This window comes from Trichoderma reesei (genome assembly GCF_000167675.1).
Source record: "Trichoderma reesei QM6a unplaced genomic scaffold TRIREscaffold_25, whole genome shotgun sequence".
Lineage (NCBI taxonomy): Eukaryota > Fungi > Ascomycota > Sordariomycetes > Hypocreales > Hypocreaceae > Trichoderma > Trichoderma reesei.
This window is the reverse complement of record NW_006711172.1, coordinates 346,801-359,159: the sequence shown is the minus strand read 5'-3', so window position 1 is coordinate 359,159 and position 12,359 is coordinate 346,801. Positions and strand designations below refer to the sequence as shown.

Sequence of the window (12,359 nt, the reverse complement as noted above, 5' to 3'; positions counted from 1 at the left end):
GTTCCTGTAGAGCATCTACCTCTACAGTCGTTGTACAAGCACTCGAAGCCAGACCATGGTGCTTCTTTAGTGGCTTCATCACCTGGTAGCTTCAACACCATGCTTGGTAGGGAGGACGAAACGTTGAGGGATTGCTCCTCAATAAGGTAGCCAGACATGCCTTTTCAATAGCCTACTCATAGTACACTATCTGTGTTTGTGTATCAGCTTGCTGCGGTAGAAAAATATGCAAACCAAGACTGGAATATTGTTGCTGCATTCTTTTCATTGCATCCTTTGTTGCTCCGATGTAGCTGCATTTCTTTCGGAAGCCCATTGTTTGCTACCCTTTCTCTGACCCCCAAGTACTAAAACAAACTCTTTAAAACCTTTTATTCAACGTCATTGGCCTCATCTAATCCAATATAATGTTGCCTCTTCCGTGGTTTCGTCAACTGTGTCTATATAACTCCAGCATCCGTTGCTGGTGATACTCTTTGTAGCCAAGTTTCAATGTCGTTCGACTGACTCTCAAACAAAGGTGCCAACGGCGTTTACGCACCAAAAGCTTCACTAACAATCTCTCCCTCATCCGGCGTCACAGCCATTTCCAAGAGCTCATGCGCCGCTTCGACCACTTCGCCCTCAATCCCCGCCTCCATGACCAGGTCTTCCTCGGCAAAGCTTAACCTTCCAAGTGCAATGAGATAGCGCTGACTTCCGCCATGCGACAATGACAGTTTTCGAGTAATATCGGCCAAGTTGGCCGTTGATGGGTCGGTGGCGAGGGTGTGGATGAGAGTCACGCACTGGGAGATGATGCGGTATAACTCTGCAGAAGTCGTAGACTCGACAAACTTCAGCGACGAAGACGTCATGGCATCCGGTAAAGGAGGAAGAATGCCAGGCGGGATAGGCTGGTCATACAGCTCGTCGATGGATGTACTCAAGCATGCCACCAGGCGGGGGATGGCGTTATCGTGGGATGCCAGCTGCTGAGCGCCAAACTCGTGCCTCGCAAAGGTCACCAGCGTGCGAAGGGCGGCAAGTCGTACGCTTCTTTTCTGAGCGGGTGTAGTTGTGGCACGGGGATGCTCCATCAGCTTGGCAGATACCCGCTCAATGACGGCCCGCGCCACGGATGCCGCGTCCTTCTCGTCAGAGATTGGGCCGATGGAGTCGGGCAGCGAAGAGGTGGCCAGCAAATCGAGCATGCCAATGATATCGGCAATCTTCTGCTTGGGCATCAAAAGAAGAAGAGTAAAGTCAAGAGAGATGAGTTTCCAAAATGCAGGAGAGGTGTATCTAGCGCCGTCTTCAACCTCGGTCGGTACGGTTGCGCAGGCCAAGGACGCAGTCTGGAGTAGCGAGAGCATATGGGTGGTGTCAATGTGCTGTTCCAAGAGAGCCTGATCGTCGTTGTTGGCCGTCGTTGCATCGGAGAGCCGCGAGAGCCCTTCTGCCACGGTGAATATCGTGGTCTGGGCGACGGGCACAAGGCGGGGGATGATGAGGGGCGCAACAGACGAGGTGTTGAGCTGAAAGGTGAAAGAGATGAGCGCCACGAGGTATTTGATAGGTTCCCAAAACCGCTCCTCAAAGCATCGGGTCCAGAGGATGATGATTTGCTCTGCAAAATCAACAAGCAGCTGCATTGGCTGGTAGGGGTTGCCCATAAGGGGGAGTCTCTCGAAAATGAGGGTGGAAAAGGAGACTGCTGGGTCGGAAGGAAAAGAGATGCGCGAGAGAATGTCAAAGGTCGGGGGTTGTCCTTGGGCGAAGCCATGGTCAAGAACAAGTTGCAGGAACTACAAGGCCCACCAAGTCAGTTATCCTGAGCAGACACAAACAAACAAACAACATGGCGAGGCTATAAATACATCAAAGGGGGCGGTGGGAGCGGCTACTATGACAGGCTGCTGCAACGCCGGTTGGGATATGGGCTTGGTGTCCATCATCTCGACATCGCCCATGTGTATGTCGAGAGCCTTCATGGGCGACTCGGACACGGGGCGCTTTCGCTTCCCCTTGCTCGGGGTTCTCTCTCCGATATTGGCAGCGACAGAGCCAGCAGACTTGTTTCTGCCCTGGCCCTTGCTCGGGCTGGCAGCGATATCCATGTCATCGAAGCCATCCGCGAAGCCAAACGTTTTGGAGGCCTTCTTCGGTGTCGCCAGGCCAGCGGCGACGGTATCTTTTTTACGAGCTCGGTCATTAGCCTCCCTCATGTCACGCTGCAAGAACTGAAGCTCGACATTGGCGTGCTTCTCAGCCGCCAGAGCCGCTTCCATCGCCCGTTCCTGCTTCTGCAATTGCTCGGCATTCAGCTTGCGGAGGCGCGAGATCTGCTCGTCGTAGCTTTGTTGCGCCTTTGTCGAGTTTGAGCGCAGGATGGAGGCTTCACCGCGAGCAGCGTTGAGCTCAGCCTCCAGGGCTCGGATCCGTTTCTGCAGTGCCGTCACCATGGCTCCAGACTGCCCTTGGGAAGGCAACGGCAAAGCGGTCATTTGTGCTGTCTGAGGGCGGACGGCGCCCTGCGAAGGATCCGGGAACCGCTGTGAACTCATAAAGGGCTGGTTCAACGGTCGGACATTGGCCATGGAGGCAGCATCAACCGCGGGGTTCCATCGAGGGTTGGGCACCGGAGGGCGCTGCGGTTGTTTCTGCTGCTGCTGCTGCTGCTGCTGCTGCTGTTGTCGCAGCGTCTTGTCGACAATCGGACGGCCAACTGCGACTCCGCCATCGTTGATGACCTCGGTCGTGTCCAGGTCGTCGTCCTCCTGCTCCCAGGCATAGCCAAGCTGCTGCGTCACGGCATGTCGGGCATGCTGGGCCTGGGTGGACTGCAGCGCCCTGTTCTCGAGCTCCTGGAGCACATTGTCGGTGAGATCGTCGAAGCCGTCGTCGGAGAATTCGTCGAGATCCATCGCTATGGATCGTGCAAGAACCGCTTCATGGCTCCGGGCGGCTGTGAGCGGCGGCGTTCTGGCGCTGGCAGGGCTATCGCTTGCTGACAAGGCTGCTGTTCAAGGCGGGACAAGCAGAAACAGAGGTGGTGGTTCGCGGTCCAGTTGTTGGCGGAGAGGAAACGCGACGCGCAATCACGTGCAGCAATCTATGTATGTGTGGCTGAGCCATTGTAGATGTGGCTGTCCTTAGTCATCAGGTACATCGGGATTGCATCAAGTTGCATTTTGACGAAGAGCAGCAGAGTATCAGAATATACGTCATAGATTCTTCTCTGTGGAAGGGTAACCAATTGCAGCGAATTGTGCGTAACGTGGCTTTTCATTGGCATGGCGATTGCAAGGCTCGTCCAAGGCACGGCTTAGCAGATTCGGCAGAAGAGGCGGTGCAAATCCGCAGCTCTGGAAAGCTGCGCATCATGTCGCATGACGTCGTTGGCCAGCTTCACTGGAGCACGATCCAACAGCTTTTTGTTGAGCTGCGAAAAGTTGAGAAGCATGGCAACAACTTGACGCAGCAACAGGGCAATACCATACCAGAAACCCACGATTAGCATAGAAGAAGAAAAGAAAGAAAATTGAAGAAGGGCCCTCTCCATAATAACAGCTCAGATATACCGATGCCTCCCAATTGCGTCCTCTTGTTGATTACATTTACCTCTGGGAAACAGAAGCATGGGTATCAATCTCGTCACATGCTGCGGATTTGCATGCTGGCTTTGCGGGGAGGCCACCAGCAAGGAACCTCGCGCGAGCAAATGCGGACTATTGCAGGACCCCGAATTGCTGGGCTTGTGCTTTGATTGAGGCGACGGGAATCTCAACCTATGGAATCATTGATCTCCAGCACCTTGGAACTTGCAAATTACAGCTGGCCAAGCGCTAAGCCCCAGGCATCCTCCAGCACCCGCAGCCCTCTGTAAAGTGCCTCCAGCTCCCCAGCCGCCCAGATCCTCGGCCCAGCGCAGGGAATAACGGGGCATTTCCACTGCATCCAATCTGCCCCAAAACTTCGTCAGCTCCACGTAGCATTTGATGCTAGCTTTGATCTCCCACATCTCTCTCTGATCGCCTCCATCTTGAAATACTGAGGTACCCACGCCCGCCGTCTGAGTGCCGAGCAGTGCAAAGGTGCGCCTCGATCCCTAGAAGCTGATTCAGCATTCAGCCTTGCGCTGGCCGGACCGCAAGCTGACACTTGACGCCAATCGCAGCCTCGCCGTCGGAATCCCCTACATATACCGTCGACAAGCATCGCTCCGAACACTCCGTCGAATCGCAACCTCCTCCTCAGACTCAGACTCGACTCAGACCCAGACACCGCCATGGCACGGCCAAAGAGAGGGGGAAAGTCCCCGATGAAGAACCCAAATGGCCAGTATAGCGGCTCCGAGGGCCGGCGATCGAGCTTCAGCGATAAGAGCGAGGACGGATCCCCGTCAAGGACCAGGCCGCAGGCTCAGGCCAAGCTGGCGTCTGTCGAAGAGGTAAAGCGGTCGTTCTTCGGTGCCATCTGGACACATGATTCGGGGCATGAACGAGAATAGCTGGAAACTGACAACTCCGCGACCGCAGAAACCCGCGTCTGCCGCCGAGAAGCAGGCCGAGTACGAGAAGAAAAAGGCAAACTTCTGGACACGCACCTTCTGGACGCTCGTCATGATCTCGGGCTTCTTCGGCGCGTTGTTCATGGGCCACATCTACATAATCGCCATTGTCACCGCTGTCCAAATCATCTCCTTCAAGGAGGTCATCGCCATTGCCAACGTCCCCAGCCGCGCCAGATCGCTGCGATCCACCAAGAGCCTGAACTGGTATTTCCTGGCCACCACCATGTACTTCCTCTATGGAGAGAGCGTCATCTACTACTTCAAGCACATTGTGCTCGTCGACAAGGTGCTTCTGCCGCTCGCCACCCACCACCGATTCATCAGCTTTATTCTCTACGTCTTTGGTATGAAGCCCCCCCTCTTTTGGCTCCGACATCTCGTGTGACTAGACTAACCAACGTCACTCCAGGATTTGTCTACTTTGTCGCTTCCCTTCAGGCAGGGCACTACAAGTTCCAGTTTACCAACTTTGCATGGACTCACATGGCCTTGTACCTCATTGTTGTCCAGGCTCACTTTGTCATGAACAACATCTTTGAGGGCATGATTTGGTTCTTCCTGCCCGCGGCGCTGGTCATTACCAATGACATCTTTGCCTACATCTGCGGCATTGCCTTTGGCCGCACGCAGCTCATCAAGCTTTCGCCAAAGAAGACTGTTGAGGGATTCGTCGGCGCATGGGTCATGACCGTGCTCTTCTCCATCCTGCTCGTCAACATCATGACGCGCTCCAAGTATTTCATCTGCCCAGTCAACGTTCGTTTCACCCCTTAACCCTTCAACCCCCTTTTGCCCCGGACAAGTGGAATGTTCATACTGACCTATACCCAACCTGCAGGACCTCGGCGCAAACATCTTTACCGGACTCAAGTGCGACGTGAACCCCGTCTTCCTCCCGCACACCTACAGGATCCCCCAATTCTTCTTCCTGCCGCCAAACTTCAACTTCTCCCTCACCTTTGCACCGATGCAGCTGCACGCCCTCGTGCTCGCCACTTTTGCCTCGCTCATCGCTCCCTTTGGCGGCTTCTTTGCCTCTGGCCTCAAGCGCACCTTCAAGATCAAGGACTTTGGCGACTCCATTCCGGGCCACGGCGGCATGACGGACCGCATGGACTGCCAGTTCATCATGGGCTTCTTTGCCTACATGTACTTCCACACCTTCATCGAGGTGCACAAGGTCACGCTGGGCAGCGTCCTGGAGACGGCCATCACAAGCCTGGATCCCGAGGAGCAGGTCGAGTTGGTCAAGAGCATGTGCCGGTATTTGAGCAATCAGGGCATCATGCCCGAAGAGGTACGTAAACTAACACGACGTGCTTCATTTCGATCGGCCCAGCTAATCAAGTCTTCCGCAACACAGCTCCAAGCTTGCCTCGAGAGAGCTACTTCTTGATATACTTGTAATCAGCATATGCAATCCCAGGATCAAGTCAGCCGGGTTTCGATTCTTCTCATGTAAACCCACACCTCTTCAACTAAACACCTATTTTCATATAATGAATGACCAGGCACTGAACCTTTTTTTCACAACCTCAATGGCTATGAGAGGAAGAAAGGAAGAAGAATCTGTATGAATCGATTGATAGGGGTAGGAAGACGGAGAAGGTGAGAGAGCACAAGGGGCGGAAAGTAGGCATCGAGTGAAAACGGGGGGGAAGGACATAATGGATGTGGAACTTGAGAACAGAGCATGCGACATTGCGTGCTTTGTATGTCCGAAAAAAAGCTTTATGATAAGGGATCGCGATATAAAGGATCTTTTTACTCATGTCTGTCTTCTTTAACTATTTGTATGTATGTTTTGTCGTTATTGTAGGTAGTCTAGGTCGTCGTCGTCCACGGCACTGGAAGCGGGTACAGATATGTCCTCGTGGGAGAGGCCATTCTCAAAGGTACTGACTAGAATTGACGAATATTACCCCATACCTTATGAAGTAGTCTTACACTTCATACAATGGGGTTCATACATGATCATCCGAGTCACTCATCCACTTGCTATCGCACCTTGTGCTTGATTGATTTCTGAAAAGTTACGAGATTTGTATGTTACATATATACCTCCTCATGCCTCCTTGTAGCGTGTATTGGAGCACCGTCACAAACCAAAACATATTTACAACCTCCTCTTCCACCCACCCTCTGCCTCAAATAGCTTACCCACCTCCTTGGCTACCTTGAGAAGATGCCGGTCGCGATATCTCCCCGCCACAAGCGAAACACCAATGGGCATCCCCGTGAGCCCCTGAAAGCCCGGGATATTCACCACCGGCGTGTGCAGCGCCGACCAGCCCGAGCAGAACGCCGCATCGCCCGTCCACTCGATCCCCTCAGGGGCCTCGTCGACGGCGCTGGGGGTCAGGATGGCCGTGTATCGCCCCGCAATCTCGTCAATCTTGGGCCGGAGGGCGGCGATGCCGTCCATGGCCTTGAGCTGCTCGCGGTGGTCGTAGCCGGCCTTTCGCTCGACGTAGCCCACCAGCTGCGGCGAGAGCTGGTCCTTGGCCGTGCGGTGCTCGGGGAGGAAGCATGTCTCTCCCTCGGTCTGCAGGACGACATTGTGCCAGCGAGGCAGGTTGTCAAACTCCGCCGGCAGGTCAATCTCGTCTACCTCTGCGCCTTGGGCGCGGAGGATGTCGACGGCGCGGGCGATCGCATTGCGCGTGCCCTCTCCTGCAATTGGCCAGACAACTGTCTTGCATAGGGCGAAGCGCGCACCCTTGATGCCATTGAAATGGCTCGGCTCATCATCACGCAGCGCGAATGCGTCGGATACGAGCTCCAGATCGTCAACGCCACGTGCAAAGATGCCAATGGTATCCAGCATCAATGAGGAAACCTTCAGCCCTTCACGGGAAACAGCGTTCCAGGTGGGCTTGAAGGCATAGACGCCGTTGAAAGAACCCGGGCGGATGGTGGATCCGCCGGTCTGTGTGCCGAGTGCGACCGGAGCCTGCAGGTCTCCAACGGCCGCTCCGGAGCCGGAAGAGGAGCCGCCCGGGGTGCGGGACGGGTTGTGCGGGTTGCGAGTCGAGGCTGGCCCCGTATAGGAGGCTGCAAACTCGGCCGTCGTTGTCTTCCCTGAAGAAGGGAGAAGCAAAGGGGCGTCAGCGACTTGTGCGCCGTATTAGATGATCGCAATAATAATTGGGCGAACTTACCAAGAAACAGGACGCCGGCATGGCGGAGGAGTATAATTGATGCTGCGTCAAGCTTTGGAAAGTCATTCTTATAGATTGGCGAGTTATGAGCCGTGGGCATATCTGGAGGCGCCCAACATTAGCTTATCCCCCCCCTTGTGCCATTGCTGCAACGAGCAGTAGCGGCAGCAGCAGCAGCAGCAGCAGCAGCAGCAGAGACGTCTTACCCTTTGTGTATATGACATCCTTGACGGCAATGGGCATGCCATGCAATGGCCCCCTATCCTTCATAGGCACCTTGTCCAAGGCCTTTGCTTGCTGCAGGATGTAGTCCTTATTGAGATAGGCCCATGCCCCGACGTCGGCGTCACGCACATCGATGCGCCGCAGCAATGAGCGCGCATAGGCTTCGATTGTCAACTCACCAGACCGGATCTTGGCCAAGGCCTCGGCCGCCGTGAGCGTGTATGCGTCGTCACTGCCCATTTTGCCTCGTATAGCCCTCCGAACCCTCCTGGGAAGAAGTGCAAGTAGGCACTCCAGCTTGGCGGTTTGTAAGCGCACCGGGGGTTGTTCTTTTATAACGACGTCTGAACGTCCGGGACGTCCTGGTCGACCAGGGCGCGGTCTGCTAGTCGGCTATACAAGGATGCCTGTCAGCTGTACCTGAACCAGTGCCTGCCACACCCTGATTGCGTCTCAACCACGGTTGTTATTGGCTGGTCCGAGCTGGGGTTCGCCTGATGAGGCAATCCAAAGGACTACCAGGCGAGATCAGCGACGAGCAAAGAGTCGCCTGGGTAATTCACAGATGAGCCCTGAATTTCAGAAACTGGAGAATCAGGATGCAGAGCACGCGAGACTTTACTCCTCTTTCTGAAGCAGTCGAGGTGATGCGCCTTTAGTATGATCCACACGAACTAGAGCGTGGAGTGAGCAAAAGCCTGTGCAGGGTTAGCAGAGGGGGTTTAGACTGGGCATGGAGCAAAGTTGGAACATGTTGGATTCGCCGAGTAGAACGGATGGACCTACCGAGGTTGAGGCTAAAGTGCTTTTGCACAAGCTCTTAGTTTCCTTTGCAAGATGATCTCTTGAAAGCTGCAGGACATGAAAGCCCGTGATCATCAGGGGGGCGCATCTTGTATATATACCCAAGGGTCAAGGGTCCGGGATATCTGGCGTATACCTGGGTAGGCTCATTAGGCATAGAACGCCCTCAATGGGCGAAAGCTGGACGAGAAAACTGTGTAACCGGCATGGGCGCCTCGGATCCGACACGCCACGCAACAGCCGCAAAAAAGCAAGCAAATTCTCGATGCCCCCTTCTTCACTCTACGTGCCTAGATGCCTCGCCCAAGGTTCGGCCTTTGGGAGCTGTTCGTTTGTGTGACAGGGCCGAACCCGGCCCCTCCTCATCACGCCTGCGATATTTCAGTCCGCCCATGCCATCTCATCAGCATGTTACCCACTCTGCCAGGTCAGGTTCGCAGTTGTCGGGATCGAGACGTGGACGAAGGTGCTCGGTAGGGCCTGCAGGATATCTGCTAACCCTGCTGCTCGTGACCCCAACCATGCAGCGAATTCGCAGCGTGTAAGCGAGCAGGCCCCAGCGGCGGCAGTTGCAAGCGTGGTGGTACGCCGGAGAGCCGGTGAACAGCTGACAAGAGTCACAGTCGACAGCTGCAAGTAGCGGGCAGGCTGAGAAGCGGCGGCTGGGCGAACACGGCAGGATCCAAGGCTAATACCGGGAGCTACCTTTGGGCATACTCTGTAAAGAGTTCTGTACCTAGGTAGGTATCGTACCTAGGGAAGCTGGGTGCTCTCGCAGGCCTGCCTGTCAGCGGCGTCTCGGGCTGCATGGCGTGCTAGCGTGCAGCCGGTCAAGAAAGCAGGCAGGGGAGGCAGTTGACATTGGGCTGAAATCCCGGCTTCAGATAGAGCTGCAAATTGGTGGGGGAACGGCGTCGGACCGTGCCCAGGGGCTGCCAGGCCTCGACACGTGGACCGGTAGCTCTCTGGCCTCGTAACGATGCAGTGCAGTGATACATTTGCGTTGCTGTACGAAATCAGCATGCATGCATGTTCCTGTACGTGTGATGGCGTTGGTGTACTATCATGTATCATCGAGGGCAGCGGGTGGGCGGCATGGGTCTGATCGGCCTCGATTCCAGGTCCATGATTATGGATGGTATTTCCAGCCCAGCGCAGGTGGAGATGGAGCCGTCGCAGCGACGAGCCCCGCTAGTATCGCTGGCGAGCGCCGGTCTGTGGTTGAACTTGATCCGACAGAGATGGTTGTTGGTGCCGGGGCCATGCAGCGTCTTTGGGCGCAGCTCAGAGGATGAAGAGGATGACGACTGACTGTATGACAAGAGACCAGATGAAGTCGAGATGAAGTTGGCAAAGGTGGTGAGCTGTCCGCACGGGGCACCGACAGCTTTGGGAAGGCGGAGAGCGATAGGACGGCAGAACTGCTGGCTGGCAGAGACTCAACTCCAAACTTCTCTCCTTCACCACGCTCTCGACCTCACTTCAAAGTACAAACGTGGCCCGGAAAGGATCCATCCGGGCTTCTTGTCGCTGTGCCGGGCGTCTCCGAATTGGCCTCTGTGGCCGTTCAGTCATTTGCGATATCCCAGCTCCCAGGTCTGGGGTTCTCTATGCAAGGATCGATCTGCCCAAAATGTGGTCACGTTTCAGCCCCACGACCTCACAACAGGTTCTACAGACACGAGCTGACGGGCGATTGCGGCATTACACGCAGCTGTTGTGACTCTGCCTGAGTTTCACGCATGTCACCTTTCAAGTGCAGCAAGTGTCACTAATGGTACGTTGAGCAGACGGATGTACGAGACATTACACATGTAGCACTTGATGCGAACTCGGCAGTTTGCTGTGTAAAGAGACTGCGTACAAGACAATACGCAGGGCGAAATGCATTATACGCATGTCACGGGATGCTAGAAGGTAGGGAGAATGAACTGCAGAAACCAGAGCAAGAAGACGTTGACCGGTCGAATAGTCGGTACAGCCATGTTGCATGACACATGCGGGCCCTAGACGAGCATCAGCGAGCATCAGTCAACATGCATTGCAGACAGGATGATGCTGTGGCTTGCACAACTCAACTACCTAGTTCGACATGTTGCAGCCAGACGATGGCCAGGGCTATGTTTGAAGGATTACATGTACCGGTATGCTCCGCGACCATGACCTCAATGGCTGCCCAAGACAAGGACTACGGTTCTAGATGAGCCTCTCAGATCGACGGCCATGCACGAATGGGCCCAGAAGCACCTCATCAAAGTCCACGTGAGGCTGTTGGTGCCCTGGTTTCGGGCATGCAAACACTTCCATTTCGGCCTCATATAGTTGGGGATGCGAATCGGAACTGACATGACTGGCTTGCACTCCCGAGAGGCGCCGCCCCTCCCTGCGGACGCCAAGGGGTCAACTTGGAGCTTTTGCAAATCACATCGAAGTATTCATTAATCGTTTGCAGATTGCCGCTTGCTGGCTCTTCCCCAACAGACTTCTGCCCAGGGCTTGAGACGGGAAAAGCATGCGCAAGCTGGGTACGATGGTCTGTACCATGCCTTGTCGCTCGTTTGTCTGATGAAGTTGCCAGGATTACCGGCGACCCAAGCACCCGGATTTGCCCTTCTTTTCTTTTTTCTTGACAAATACGACATAAACGACCCCAATCCCAACTTGACTCTGGTTCCTACATGGATTTGGGTTTCCCCAAATTGGCTTGTTGTTTCTTTTTCCTCTCCTTGCTAATCTGTCTACTACCTCTAGCGATGATGTCTCGATATGAGATGAACAACCCGGACACGTCCAATGATGCCACCATGCAGCTTGCGCCCTCCCGGTCTTCAGTAGTTGCTTATTGTGATTCGCCTGCATGTACTTTAAAGAGCCCATGCCCGATAATAAAAAAAGGGGTCAGATGAGCTCTCCCTTGCCTACGCACGACGTTGCGGCTATCGGAGGACGAGCCAACTCTTGGGCCCAATCAATTTACATCAGCTGCCCATGCAAGGGAGTTTTCTGCCCAAGGACCAGTCGACGGGAAACAGACAAGGGCTGTTATTGGTTCAAAACATCGTTGGGAGGCGCGGTAGGATTTGTACATACATCACAGGGGGAGAATCATTACCACAAGTTGCGTTGCTTTTCCCGCGCGTGGCTTGCAGGATGGATTGTCTCGGTGAGCAACGTGCATAATATCGTGGGGGCTAGAAAAGACGGGACTTTCAGCTATACGCTACATAGACAAACCTCCTTCTTCCACTCTCTCGATAAGGTAACATGGGAAGATGGTCGAAACAAGTCGAATCAAGGAGTCATTACTACACACATGAAAACCAAGTTTCACAAGACGCAGAGGAAACAATGAACAAATTGATCCTCCAGGAGGGGAGACACCCTTGCAGATCTGAAATCAGCCGCAGCCCAACTTGAACAAAGCGAGTCCAGGATCATCAGTCACATGTCTGCCTCTTTTTTTTCTTTTCTTCTGCGTCGAACATGACAAGGGGTTGAGAAAAAAAGCAATGAGGTCGTCGAGTGTGTTAGTCGACAAGGAAGCGTGCCGGGCTCTTCCGTTTCTTTTTGTCTCGCCTCAGCTGCTATATGATGAGAATCTCCAGGGAGCTGGG

The 12,359-nt window shown here is 54.4% G+C and overlaps 3 protein-coding genes across 3 annotated transcripts; 1 reads left to right on the top strand and 2 right to left on the bottom strand.

Moving 5' to 3' along the window:
• Positions 1–533: 533 nt before the first annotated feature.
• Positions 534–2,906, bottom strand: TRIREDRAFT_68527 (uncharacterized protein; the record flags this gene model as incomplete). Its single annotated transcript, XM_006968685.1, has 2 exons — positions 534–1,787; positions 1,860–2,906. 2 exons carry the CDS (start codon positions 2,904–2,906, stop codon positions 534–536), a joined length of 2,301 nt encoding a protein of 766 aa, XP_006968747.1.
• A 1,364-nt stretch (positions 2,907–4,270) lies between these two features.
• On the top strand, positions 4,271–6,257 carry TRIREDRAFT_51806 (uncharacterized protein; the record flags this gene model as incomplete). Its single annotated transcript, XM_006968742.1, has 5 exons — positions 4,271–4,432; positions 4,521–4,899; positions 4,965–5,311; positions 5,394–5,852; positions 5,919–6,257. 5 exons carry the CDS (start codon positions 4,271–4,273, stop codon positions 5,949–5,951), a joined length of 1,380 nt encoding a protein of 459 aa, XP_006968804.1. The 3' UTR covers positions 5,952–6,257.
• A 414-nt stretch (positions 6,258–6,671) lies between these two features.
• On the bottom strand, positions 6,672–8,181 carry TRIREDRAFT_68615 (amidase-like protein; the record flags this gene model as incomplete). The annotated part of the gene is made up of 3 exons (XM_006968684.1): positions 6,672–7,669; positions 7,717–7,818; positions 7,923–8,181. The coding sequence occupies 3 exons, from the start codon at positions 8,179–8,181 to the stop codon at positions 6,672–6,674; spliced, it is 1,359 nt and encodes a 452-aa protein (XP_006968746.1).
• Between the last annotated feature and the right edge of the window lie 4,178 nt (positions 8,182–12,359).